The following is a 13,722-nucleotide window of genomic DNA, read 5'->3' as shown; positions in this document are numbered from 1 at the left end:
CCTCTTTTTTTTTTTTTGTTTGTGAAACAGCTCTAAAAAAATTCAACAAAGTACACATCCAACACTTATGTAAGTTTCATTCCTGATTCCCTTGTTAGGTGGTGTTTCTTTTTTCTTTCTGCAAGCTTGGAAACAAGTATTTCAATTCATTGTAGTCTTTGCAAGCTAGATAGTGATAGGGCTTTAGGTTTGAGCTTAGTGTGTGCCTTAAAAAATGGAAGCTAATGTGCACATAGCCTAATTGAATATTTTTTTTTTAGGCTGTAGACTTCACTAAACAAAGCAACTAACATCAATTTCTTTTTGAGTTCTTTTGTTATGGAGCTAAAAGAAATACTTGTATGTGTTATTCATTGATTGTTATTGATTAGATTCATCATTTGGATAATACGGTTTCAGAGCCAATTTTAAACTTCCAGTGTTTGAAATAGCTTCTGAAATGGCCTATGGAAATAGTTTTGAATGTCAGTACAGGGAATGTAGCATCTGGAAGTTTCAAAAACAATATAAGGAATGAAGCAAAATTTGTCATTGTAGGCCAATAAAGCCTTAGGAATGATAAACATTGATTAGTTCCATCGAAAATGGCATCTGAATAGAACTCTGGAGGTGGATTTCTTTAAAACAAAAAAAAACAAAAAACAAAAAACAAAAAAAAATTTGTTGATTGAGCAGATTAGATCCATATCTATTGAAATAAAAAAAGTAGAAAAAGTCATAGTTGAAAATTGTATTTATGATTTTGTTAAGTGTGATTAAATTATTCCTAAATGTAAAATTTATATATTTTCTTTATTTAAGAAGTGAATGGGTAGGAAAGATTATCCATTTCTCAAAATTACTCTCTCCAATTGATGTATTTTCAAATACATCTAAGAAGTAGTTGGGCCTCCAACTATTAATCTAACTATAGCATGTAGATCGAACTACAGCAAATCAAACAAAACTTTTTGATGAAACGTTCTAGCAGTATATCTCAAAAGAGAGTGTATGATTTACGCCCTTTCATTTTAGGATTCACAAAACCTTTTGAGCTTTTAATATTAAAAAAAAAAAGTTAAAAAAGAGTCAAAATTTAGTCATCAGATGAAAGAAGGTAAAATTTACACCCTATTTTAGAGTGTACAAATAAGATTGCTCATGAAAATTAAAATGTTCAGGTACAATTGCTCGTAAAAATTAAAGTGTACAGATAGAATTGCTCATGAAAAGCAGATGTAATGACATTTCAATAATTTGGTAACTGTCAGCTGCCTAATAGAATATGCTGCTGCAGGAGTCAGCTTGACAATGACCCAAACTGCCTAAATGGATAGTATTAGATACTTTGGTGGAATTTTGTGAGCTAGAGCAACATGGCTTCTTTTCCACAAATGAAAATAAAAAAATGACCAAAGTTCGAATTACCTTTCCAGATACAGATCTATCTGGGGATCAAGAGACTTTTTAAACAACCAAAGAACCTATTAAATTATATCAAACAAAACTTTTTTTTAAAAAAAAAAGCTCATCAATGCTATGAGTATAAAAATTTTGAGTAAAATAAATAAATAAATAATATAATTATAGTTCTTAAGTCATAAGTTTTAGGGAAAACTTCAAAAACCCCTTTTGGTTTCGTAGTTTCTCACTTTGCCCCCTGTGGTTTAAAATGTATCAATTTGCCTCCCTGTGGTTTCTTTTTTCTCTTTTTCTTATCAATTTCATTATTTTTTTCTTAAATCAGTGATAAAGTTAAAATTAAAGGGTACTAAAGTGAATATTTGATAAATCTAGATGAGTATCTAAAGTTTTTTGTATATAATTTAATAAAATAGTAACGAAAAAGCTACCGAAAAGATAAAAACGAAACCACAGGGGGACAAATTGATGCATTTTAAACCACGGGGGGGCAAAGTGAGAATCTATGAAACCACAGGGGGTGTTTTTGAAGTTTTTCCTAAGTTTTATCAAACAATAATAGCAAAAAAAAGGGTTAATTACACTATTGGTCCCCAACCTTTGCACATGTTTTCACTTGAGTCTCCAACCTTTTTTTTGTGGCAATCAAGTTCCCAACCTTTTTATTTTATTACAATTACGTCCTAGTCGTTAAAAAAGGGATTAAAGTTAACGGAATTGCCATGTCAGCGCCATGAAAAGCACCACAGAGGCGCTGTGTCATCGCCACGGAGGCGTTGTGTCGGCGCTAGCGAATTATACAATTTTAAATTAATTTTATATTATAAATTTAAATATAAAATTTAAATTATATTTTGAATTAATTTACAAATTCAAAGAAAAAATTTTTATTTAAGATTTAATTTTTAAATTTAAATTTTGATATTCGATTCAAATTTAAATTCGAGTTCGAATTCCAATTTTATATTTAATTTTAAACTCAAATTCACTTTTTGAATTCTAATTCTAATTTAATTTCAAACTTTGATTTGAAATTTCAAATTCAAAATATAAATTTGAATTCGAAGTTTAAATTCAAATTTAGAATTGAAATCAAATCTCAAATTCAAAATTTAAAATCAAAATTTTGAATATGATTTTAAATTTCAATTTCAATTTCAAAATTTTCATTTTAAATGCAAATTGAAATATCAAAATCAAAATCAAAATTCAAGTTTGAATTCAAAATTTAGATTCAATTTAAAATTCAAATTTAAAATTTGAATTTCAATTCAAAATTTTAATTTAGCTTTAAATTAAAATTGTAGCTTTAAATTCAAATTCAAAATTCTTATATCTAGTTAGTTTAAAATTTTAGTTTTAATATTAATCTCGAATTTAAATTTAAAATTTTTAATTTTTGGACTAAAGTGAAAAACGTGCAAAATTTAGGAACAAAAATTGACATGTAAAAGAAAGCCAAGTAGACACTGACGTGACAATTTTATTAATTTTAACATCTTTTTTAACCGCTAGGACGTGGTTGTAATAAAAGCAAGAAATTAAGGACTCCATTGTAATAAGGAAGATTGGGGACCCAAGTGAAAAATGATACAAAACTTGTGGACTAATGGTATAATTGACCCGAAAAAAAACTTAAATTTAAATTTAATTCAACTAAAAATTAATTTTACTTTGGAAATTAATTATTGACCAAAAGAAGGGTTAATTACATACAGCTCTCTGTAAATATATCGAATAGCAGATATATTCATACAAAGTTTAACTTTTCATACTTATTTCTACAAAAGTCCTACCGTTTTCAAATATACATTTGTTGCGGATTCGTTAGGAAAATATAGTTAATTATAGATAAATACTTAAGACTGATTAGTGAATTAGGTAAATTAACATTTTTATCTTTATTATATTATTTGTGATGGTAGAAAGAAAGAAGATGACCATTGAAAATTTTTGGGAGGACATTTTTATATAATTGTAGCCGTTGAAATTTTTGGAGGGATATATTTGTGATGGCAAAAATATTATTTCATATCTTCTGTTCTCAACGGTAGCAAATTAGAGGGACAAATATAAATATTATTGAAATTTTATAAAAATAAATATAAAAAATTAAATTTTATAAAAATATATTTATCATTTTACAGAAAAATGAAAAAAGCTATAAGTACACCCAAAAATAGGTGTACACCATACTTCTCACCTATCCTTGAACGGCGAATCATCTACTAGTCACATGATGTGATTTGTTTGAAGTGAATCCCACCCTTAAATGGAATGGATGTAAAGCATACCCCCACTTCGGGATAAAATTAACCAAGAAAAATACTAAAGAAGAAAAAAGGAAAAACTTTAAATATCATCCCTATAATTTGGTATTTTTTTACTTTAGCATTCTGCGGTTTAAAATGTGTCAATTTTGTATCTTGTGGTTTTTTTTTTTTCTTTTTATTATTCCTTTCACTAACTTTTTTTGTTAAATCAGTGACAAAATTAAGATTAAATAGTACTAGAGTGAATATTCAATAAATCATAAATGGGATATCTGAAATTTTTTTTATATGATTTAATAAAAAATTAATAGAGAGACAGATGAAAAAAAATCATAAGACACTAAATTACCATACTTTAAATTACAGAACAGTAAAAAAAAGAGTGTAAAATCACGTGGGCGGCATTCGAAGATTGCCCAATAAAAAAAAAGAAAAAAAAAGTCCTCAGTTGGATGATCAAAACCGTCACTCTTCAGTCTTCCGAGCCCACCTACGCAACCTTTTCTTTGCCTGCGCACAACACAATCCCCCAAAACCCTTCCCTTCTTCCCAAACCAAAACCCTAACCATGTCCGCCGCGGCCGCCGCCGGCGATACCTCCGGCTCCGTGTGGGCGGAGCTGCGGCTGGCGGACGCGGGAGACGTGCCGCACATCCACCGGCTGATCCGGCAGATGGCGGAGTTCGAGCGGCTGACCCACCTCTTCTCCGCCACCGAAGCCTCCCTCGCCTCCTCGCTCTTCCCCTCCCCCTCCCCACCCCCTCCTTTCCTCTCCTTTACCGTCCTCATCCTCGACCTCCTCCCCCACCCCCCCTCAAGCCCCTCAAACCCCTCAAACCCCTCCCCATTCCCCCCCATCTCCCGCCGCATCGACCTCCCCTCCCCCGTCCCCGACCCCGATGCCGCCGCGTTCGCCTCCTCTCGCGGCGGCGGCGGCGTCGTCGCCGGGTTCCTCCTCTGCTTCCCCAACTACTCCACCTTCCTCGCCAAGCCCGGGATCTACGTCGAGGACATCTTCGTGCGCGCGCCGTGGCGGCGGCGGGGCCTCGGCCGCATGATGCTCGCCGCCGTCGCCGCCCAGGCCGCGCGGATGGGCATGGGCCGCGTCGAGTGGTGCGTGCTCGACTGGAACGCCGCCGCCATCGACTTCTACAAGCAGATGGGCGCCGACGTCCTCCCCATGTGGCGGATCTGCCGCCTCGCCGGCCCAGCTCTCGACGCCTACGCCTACGCCGAGGCCGAGGAAGAAGAACAACCCCAACAAGAGAACTAACAACCAATCCCAGGTAATCAATCAGATGTTGGAATAAATTTGCATTCGAATTAAGCTTTTGGACAATAACAATAAAGGCTGTTTTACAAAATTTTGTTGGCTCGAATGGGCCAGCATCCTGCTCTGTGGCGAAAGGCCGTGTGTGGGCCGAGTCATGTTTAAAATGGCGTGAGGTTGGATTGGTCCGAGTCATGTCCGAAGTGGCGTGAAGCTAGTTAGGCCGAGTCACAATCGAAATTCATGGGCGCTGTATCTGTACGTTTTAAATGAACTTGTTGCGTATTTCTAACTGCTCGAGCTTTTGGGATTAATGATTAGTGCCAACGATCCGACAAATTTAACTGTTTTGAATGGCTTTTAATCTCAGTTGTAGGACAATGTAGAAGGCTAGTAGTGTATTTGATAAAGCGATTTTTTGCTACTCATAATTTCTCGAATTTTTGTACGTTGCTATTAGGTTTTGGCCATTGGATGAAGAAATATACGATTAGGATGATATGGACCTCCCAGGATTGAGTGAGTTGTTGGTTGAATAATATAATCAAACGGATGAAAATAATTAAAGGATTAAATCTAACGGCGGAAAACTCGGTAGCACCAACTGCTTGATGCTATCGATAATATCCGAGCCGTACTATATATATATACTAGTTAAATGCACGTGCAATGCACGTCGCACAAATACTAAAAAATAAAATTTTTATAAATAAATATTATAGATTCGATATATAGTATTTAATTATTACCAAAATAAAATGACAGAAATAAAAAATAGAATTACAATATCATTAAAGAAAAAACACAAAATCCATCGTGATATCATTAAAAAAAAAATACAAAATTCGTCACTAAACTAACTGAAAATGTCACCATCAGTTTTCCTTCCGTACAAATTACACTGAAAGTAAGAAAAATAATAAAGTAAATATTAGTAAATCATCAGAATAGATAAAATTAATAAAAAATATAAAAAGATACTACTAAAAAAATATATATTCTTTATATGTAAGAAACGTATAGGTGAAAATGAAAAAATACTAAAAAAGATATGCTAACAGAAAAGATATGATGTATATATATTGTGTGAAAAATATTATGATGAGATAAGATTGGTTAGTGTAGATATTATATGCAAGGGTATTAAGATATATTCTATATTTGAGAATGCGGAGAATATTTTGGTGGGTATTATTTAAACATTGAATATTTTGCTAAAAAAATTTAAAATTATATTTAATTAACGATTTAGTTTTGATTAGACAAATATTAATTTTTTTTAGAAATATTCTATGCTTTTATGACGCATTATTTAAATATTGAATATTTTGCTAAAAATATTTAAAATTATATTTATAACGATTTAGTTTTGATTTGGGATATTAAAATTTTTTTAGCAATATTTAACACTTCTATGGCGCGCCAAATTTTAATACTCGTCAAAATTAAATCTACTATCTTATGTAAGAAAAAATCTACTATTATGAATTAAAATTCAAATTATCAAATTCACGGGTATTAAATTTTGGCGGGCATTACAAATTTAAAATTTAATTTTGGTAGGTATTACGTTGGAGAAAAAAAAATATTTGAGAAAACACTTGAATAGGAAATAAATTTAGCGGATGTATTACGTGATTGGCGGGTATTACGTTAGATAAGAGATAAATTTAGTTTTACGTATTATGGATAGAAAAAAATATTTGAGTAACGTAGATAGTAGATAACGGATATGGATAATATTTTTGTCAACAAAAATAACAGATACTTTTATTTTTATTCGTTGGATGAGATCCAATGGCCAAAACTTAAGATCTATATTTGAGAATAAATTATTATTTGAAGATTTATTTAAAATGAATAAAATATATTTTATATTTGAGAACGCGGAGAATATTTTGGTGGGTGTTATTTAAACATTGAATAATTAACGATTTAGTTTTGATTTGGGGGTATTAAAATTTTTAGCAATATTTAAAGCGCGCCAAATTTTAATACTCGTCAAAATTAAATCTACTATCTTATGTAAGGAAAAATCTACTATCATGAATTAAAATTCAAATTATCAAATTCATGGGTATTAAATTTTGGCGGGCATTGCAAATTTAAAATTTAATTTTGGTAGGTATTACATTTGAAAAAAAAAATATTTGAGAAAACGCTTGGATAGAAAATAAATTTAGCGGAGGTATTACGTGATTGACGGATATTACGTTAGATAAGAGATAAATTTAGTTTTACGTATTATGAATAGAAAAAATATTTGAGTAACGTAGATATTAGATAACGGGTATGGATGATATTTTTGTCAACAAAAATGACAGATACTTTTATTTTTATTCGTTGGATGAGATCCAATGGCGAAAACTTAAGATCTATATTTGAGAATAAATTATTATTTAAAGATTTATTTAAAATGAATAAAATATATTTTATATTTGTGAATGCGGAGAATATTTTCGTGGGTATTATTTAAACATTGAATATTTTGCTAAAAATATTTAAAATTATATTTAATTAATGATTTAGTTTTGATTGGGCGGGTATTAATTTTTTTTAGTGATTAGTAGAGATATTACGTGATTGGCGGGTATTACGTTAGGTTAGATAAGAGATAAGTTTAATTTTACGTATTACATGATTGGTGGGTAGAAAAAAAATATTTGAGAAACGTAGCATAGATGAGAGATAACGGATATGTAGGGTATTTTTGTCAACAAAAATGACAGATATTTTTATTTTTGTTCGTTGGATGAGATCCAATGGCGAAAACTTAAGATCTATATTTGAGAATAAATTATTATTTAAAGATTTATTTAAAATGGATGGTTGAAAATTACTGGACATGATAATATTAGTAAAAAAGATAGAGACATTTTTGGAAAGAAGAAAAATTCAAAACTCACGCTTTTATAAGTAGTATAGATATATATATTCTAGTGAACATCTAGAACGCGATAGGAATGTGAAGATCTTAGTATTTTCTCTATTCCACTTCCTGGTGTTAGTATTTTGATTTAAAACAAGTGATTTAAAACTTCTTTATATGCTCATATGTTTTAAAACTTCAATTTGGCCTTTGGACTTTGTGGGCAGCCCACTGTCAATGGGCCTTGCCTGGGAGCCCAAGCTTTGGTCTCTTTTCATGTGGTGTTTAGTCCCACATTGGAAAGAGACCCTCACTTGCTCTGGTTTATATTCTACTTTATTCTCATTGTTATTATTTGGGAAGTGATGAGAGTGGAGCTCTCGTCTAAATACACGAGCCGAGCCGGGCCGGGCGGCGGCGCGCGTGAACCCGGTTCATTTTATTTTTTGTTACACTTTTTCTTTTATTATTTTATTTTTGGCCTTACCTGGATTAGGTCCAGATTTGGTCCAGTCGAAGGGTCGCACCTCGGGACTCAACCAGCCCCAACGGTCTACCTCGGGAAGGTGGTCTTCCCGTTGGAACCCTTCTTTTATTTACTAGGGTGAGTGGCTGGGCTAGGATGGTGGTGACATACAGAAACTCTAGCCTAAGCTTCTCCCCTTTTCTCTCTTCTCCTTCTTCTTCACTGTTTTGCTGGATCTTTGAAAAGCTGTGACGGTTCGTTCTTGCGCCACCCTGAAGCCGTGCCGACGGGGTGGACGGAGGTCGTTGTATCGCTAGGAGTGATTGCCGGCGCCTCGTACGTGGAGGGGCAATCTTGCTTCTAGGACAGTGCAATCGCACGCCTCGACTCGCAGGCTCCATCTAATCATTTATTCTCTATAGTTTTTATTTATTTCGTTCTTAATCAACGTTTCTAAAATCAGTGGATAAGTTGTTTTCAAACAAAACTATTTATACAAATATTTGACTAAAGATTTCGAAAGAGAACTAATTTTTCCAACACCTGGTAAGTAGAATTTAGTGCACATTTGGCATTATTTGTGTTACCCTTTTTTTTCCCTCTGTTGGAAGTAGAGAGCTCTGAAGAAATCAAAATCGGATTGCGCCCCCTTGTGATGACTTCCTAATTTTGTTATTGTGTAGTTCAATATTTACTATGATCGTAATTACGACCGAATTTATCACTCCTAGAGATTCTCTCTACTACTAAAGCTTTTCCGCAGAAAAGAAAATACATGAGAATCCCTATAAATTCAAGACAGAATCTTGCATTTTGGCCTTAATAGTTTCGATTCATGCGCGATTTCTATGCTGTGATTTGTGTAGATGACTAGTACACTAGTGTAAACTATGATCAAGATGAGTGTAGGAAACAGAACAAATTGAGTGTTATGTTTTTTTTAAAAAAGCTCTTTCTCTTCCAATTTTTAAGAAATCAAATTTACTGAAATAATTTTATGTGTCAGGCAAGCAACTCATGCGAATCTACACCACTCTTTTCTGTTAGTTTTCAAAATAGACAATTAGTGCTATCATATTTGGTATATAAATATTTAGTATTGAGAAGCCAATATCAAATTTAATAAAATGGTAAGCTACTTGTACTAAGTACATTGATCGCTCCTGTTACTATTATTATTATTTTTTACTTAGTTGAAGAATTGTAGTTTGCATGATAACTGTTTTCTTTTACTTCAAAACAAACGTAGTGACAAATTGATCAGTGATGTGTTGAGAATTTACGATGCAATATATCAATGTTCTAAAATACAGTATGCGATATTCATGCGGTTTTTCACCCATAGTGCATATACAAATGCATATGCAATCCTACTATATATATATATATAGTCCGCCATTATATTCTTATGTGTACGATTGGCCTCGCACTCCTAAATCGTTTTCGATAATAGAACTTCTGAATCAACGTTTCATACCGTTAAATATTATTTAAAGTATTTAAAACTTCTAAAAATTAAATTTTATAATTTTTTGACATCATTTACCTTACGATCAAAAGGTCACAAAATTGATAATTTTTAACGGCCGATACGGAATACTTGCTAGTTTAATGATGTAAAAGAATCGGAATTTGTTGAATTTTTTGTACTTAAATAAAAACCAATAACTCCGATTTTAAATTAAAAGATCCGATCATACATTTTTAGAACGTCGTTCGATTTTGACCGTTCATTTAATGCTCGCATGATGGACTTTATTATGATTTTGAAAAATTACGAAATTTATTTTCTAGAAGTTTCAAATACTCTAGATCATATTTAACGGAATGGATCGTCGATTCGGAAGCTCAATAATCGAAAACAACTTATGAGTACGAAGGGCTCTATACTCATAAGAGTATAATAGCCCTACTCTCTCTCTCNTCAAAATTTATGAGATCTATTACAAATTGCCATACCTAGCAGCTAAGCCTTCAAGATAATAGCTTTTGATAAATACTCATGCTTTCGCTAGCATGAGTATTTTCATGTTATCGGCATGAGAAAGAGAGAGATATTTGCTCATAACTGTCTTTCTAAAATATATTAAATCGGGTTTTTTTGTTTTTTTAACACCCCTGGTTATGTGTAACAAGTAACGATTAACACAGTTCGTGAGCATTTAAAACGTTTAAAAATCAAATTTTATAATTTTTTGACATCATTTAGCTTACGAATCAAAATGTCACAAAATTAATAATTTTTAACGGCCAGTACGGGATACTTGCTAATTTAACCATTTAAAAGAATTGGAATTTGTTGAATTTTTGATACTTAAATAAAGATTAATAACTTCGATCTTAAATTAAAAGATCCGATCATACATTTTTAGAACGTCGTTCGATTTTGACCGTTCATTTAATACTCGCATGATGGACTTTATTATGATTTTGAAAACTTGTGAAATTTATTTTCTAGAAGTTTCAAATACTCTAGATCATATTTAACGGAATGGATCGTCGATTCGGAAGCTCAATCATCGAAAACAACTTATGAGTACGAAGAACTCTATACTCATAAGAGTATAGTAGCCCTCTATACTCATAAGAGTATAGTAGCCCTACTCTCTCTCTCTCTCTCTCTCTCTCTCTATATATATATATATATATATATGTATAATGTCCATCAAGCGGACATAAAATGAACGGTCAAAATCGAACGATATTTTAAAAATGGATGATTGGATTCTTTAATTTAAGATTGGAGTTATTGATCTTTATCTAGATAGTTAATAAAATTTTCTATCAAAAATTCAACATATTCTGATTTTTTTACACCGTTAAACTAGCAAGTATCTCATATCTGCCGTTAAAAATTGTCAATATTGTGAGCCTTTGATCGTAAGGTAAATGATATCGAAAAATTATGAAATTTGATTTTTAAAAGTTTTAAATACTCTAGATAATGTTTAACGGTATGGATCGTCGATTCGGAAGCTCTATTATCGAAAACTATTTATGAGTACGAAAGCGATCGTACTCATAAAAGTACAATAGCCGTACTCTTTCTCTCTCTATAAACGAGTATTGACAGAAAGATTTTATATAATTTAGCCCAAAAAAACAAAAAAATTGTGGGGACCAATACACATTGTTCATTGCTAATTGTGTCAAGCACACAAGAAATTGCGAACGATGATTCACAAAAATAATAAAAATACTGATTTAATTTGTCGTCCAGAATAATGGTGCTACCTTAATTAGATATAAACGAAGACGATCGCATATTTTTACATATTTTTAGAAATATGTGAAAATTAATAGAGTATCATATTCTAAAACGTAATCATATAGAAGTCGTATAGTATCCCTCTTTAATTTAGTAAAATGATTCCACTAATTTACATTCTCGTGTCCCACATTCTTTTCTATTCAAAATTTAGCGCTAAATTCATGTTACCACTAGTATAGGATCCACTCTTCGTCGCAGATAAATATTACCTTAATCAATTATTATATAAAATTACTAAGCATTAAAGAATGAAAAGATTATAAATAAAAAAATATAGCCAAAATGTGCAGTAGATTATTCTCATATACATTTTAAAAAATTTAAATATAATACATTTAATCAGTATTCGTATAAATGTTTTGTACAACTAAAAATGTTAAAATTATTCTCTTGAATTCGTTCAGTATCATAACAGCCGCTACTCTATATTAAATCTCTTAATGAAATTCTTAAAAAGCACATTTTGAGAAGACATAACCACAATGAAATATCTTTCAAAAAGAAAAAAAATTGATTCAACAACACCATAAATTTTTCATCAATAATTTGAAAAAAAAAAAAATGAAAACAAAAAAATAAAAATACTTGTAGTATTGTTACAGATTAAGTATAAAAAAATGGTACCTTGATTTTCTTTTCCACTGCGACATGATTAATTATAAATTTACAGTACCATAATAATACTAAAAAAAATGAAAAAAAACGAACTTTTTATTTGAGCCATTTTTAATATAATGCAAAAATATTATTAAGACTTAACAATTTCTTACTTTTTTTTTTTTTTCGAGAGATAACAATTTCTTACTTAAAGAAAAGACAAATATACGTATACATGAAATAGTCTTCAACTCCCAATAACACATAACCCTTTCTTTTTTATTATATTAATTACTTGAGTCTGACTACTATGCTATTAATAGCACGAAGCACTTGGTACTACTAAGTTTTCCGCCGTTAGATCTACCACTTTGATCATTTTCATCCGTTAGATCATACTATTCAATCAACCACCCACTCAACCCTAGGGAGCCCATATCATCCTAAACGCACATTTCTTAATCCAATAGCCAAAAACTTGGTAGCACCAATGACTTGGTACTATTAATAATATAGTAGCCTAGTTCTAATTGAGTCCGGCTACTATGCTATTAATAGCACGAAGCACTTGGTACTACCAAGTTTTCCGCCATTAGATTTACCATTTTGATCATTTTCATCCGTTAAATCATACCATTCAACCAACCACCTACTCAACCCTTGAGGGTCCATATCATTCTAACCGTACATCTCTTAATCATTTTACATAAGAAAGGGAGTAACAGGTAAATAATTTCTCTCCATAAAATATGATAATTTTATAATTAAAAATATATTATAGGATACATTTTAGTGTTTGCCTGGGCGGCAACAACGGCGAACGCGGCGGCGGACGCGGTAGCGGCAGCGTCGGCAGTGGACGTGGCGGTGGCTGCGGTTTGAGCGGCGACGATGGCGGGCGCGGCAGTGGCGGCGTCGACGAACGCGACAACAGGAGCGGATAGCTTCTTTCTTTCAAAAAAAAATTTTGGTCGCCTTTTCTTCTTCTACGTTCTCTCTTTTTTTTTTTATTTACTTAACGTTGCTTTACTTTCTTCTTGTCCGAGCCGGTGAACATGGATGTGTGTGCACGCTCCCTTCTCGAGAAACCACCTTGGGAGGATTTTGTAGGATAGTATGATTGAGAAATCTACGAAGATTTTGTGAGATTTTGCAATCCATCCATCCATACATCTATCTATATAAATATATTATTTGACAATTTTTTCGTCCACGTGGAGACAGCCCCTCCTTTATCCTCTCTCTTCTACGGTGCCAGAGCTCGCAGGCGAGGAGAGATCAAGAGATATAGCAGAAGAAGCCTTCATCGTTATTGTTATTCATGGAGAACTATTGCGACGAAGGTCGAGCAGTAGGGGAAGGCAAAGAGGGAAGGTTCGAGATGGAAAAAATAAAATGGCGAAGGATTTAGAAGTGTTGTACCGGTGCAAGGGCACAAAAAAACGAAGAGATGGGAGCAAGATTTCAGAGCAATGTATCGGCATGAATGCCCGGCCCGGACAACGAAATGATGCGGGCTTAGGCAACGAAAAGATATAAGAAAAGTGGAATGAATATGAGGAAATGGGCCAGCTT

At 32.5% G+C, this 13,722-nt stretch overlaps 1 protein-coding gene across 1 annotated transcript; it reads left to right on the top strand.

The window, feature by feature from the left end:
• On the top strand, nucleotides 4,118-5,236 carry LOC109707152 (probable acetyltransferase NATA1-like). Its single transcript, XM_020228254.1, has one exon. The coding sequence runs from the start codon at nucleotides 4,243-4,245 to the stop codon at nucleotides 4,945-4,947; it is 705 nt and encodes a 234-aa protein (XP_020083843.1). The 5' UTR covers nucleotides 4,118-4,242; the 3' UTR covers nucleotides 4,948-5,236.

Source organism: Ananas comosus, linkage group 3 (genome assembly GCF_001540865.1).
Source record: "Ananas comosus cultivar F153 linkage group 3, ASM154086v1, whole genome shotgun sequence".
In the NCBI taxonomy this organism is placed as follows: domain Eukaryota; kingdom Viridiplantae; phylum Streptophyta; class Magnoliopsida; order Poales; family Bromeliaceae; genus Ananas; species Ananas comosus.
This window is presented reverse-complemented; position numbering and strand designations above follow the sequence as displayed.

Bases quoted from the DNA above. Each gene is read 5' to 3' on its own strand.
- LOC109707152 (XM_020228254.1), top strand. From the start codon at position 4,243: ATGTCCGCCGCGGCCGCCGCCGGCGATACCTCCGGCTCCGTGTGGGCG.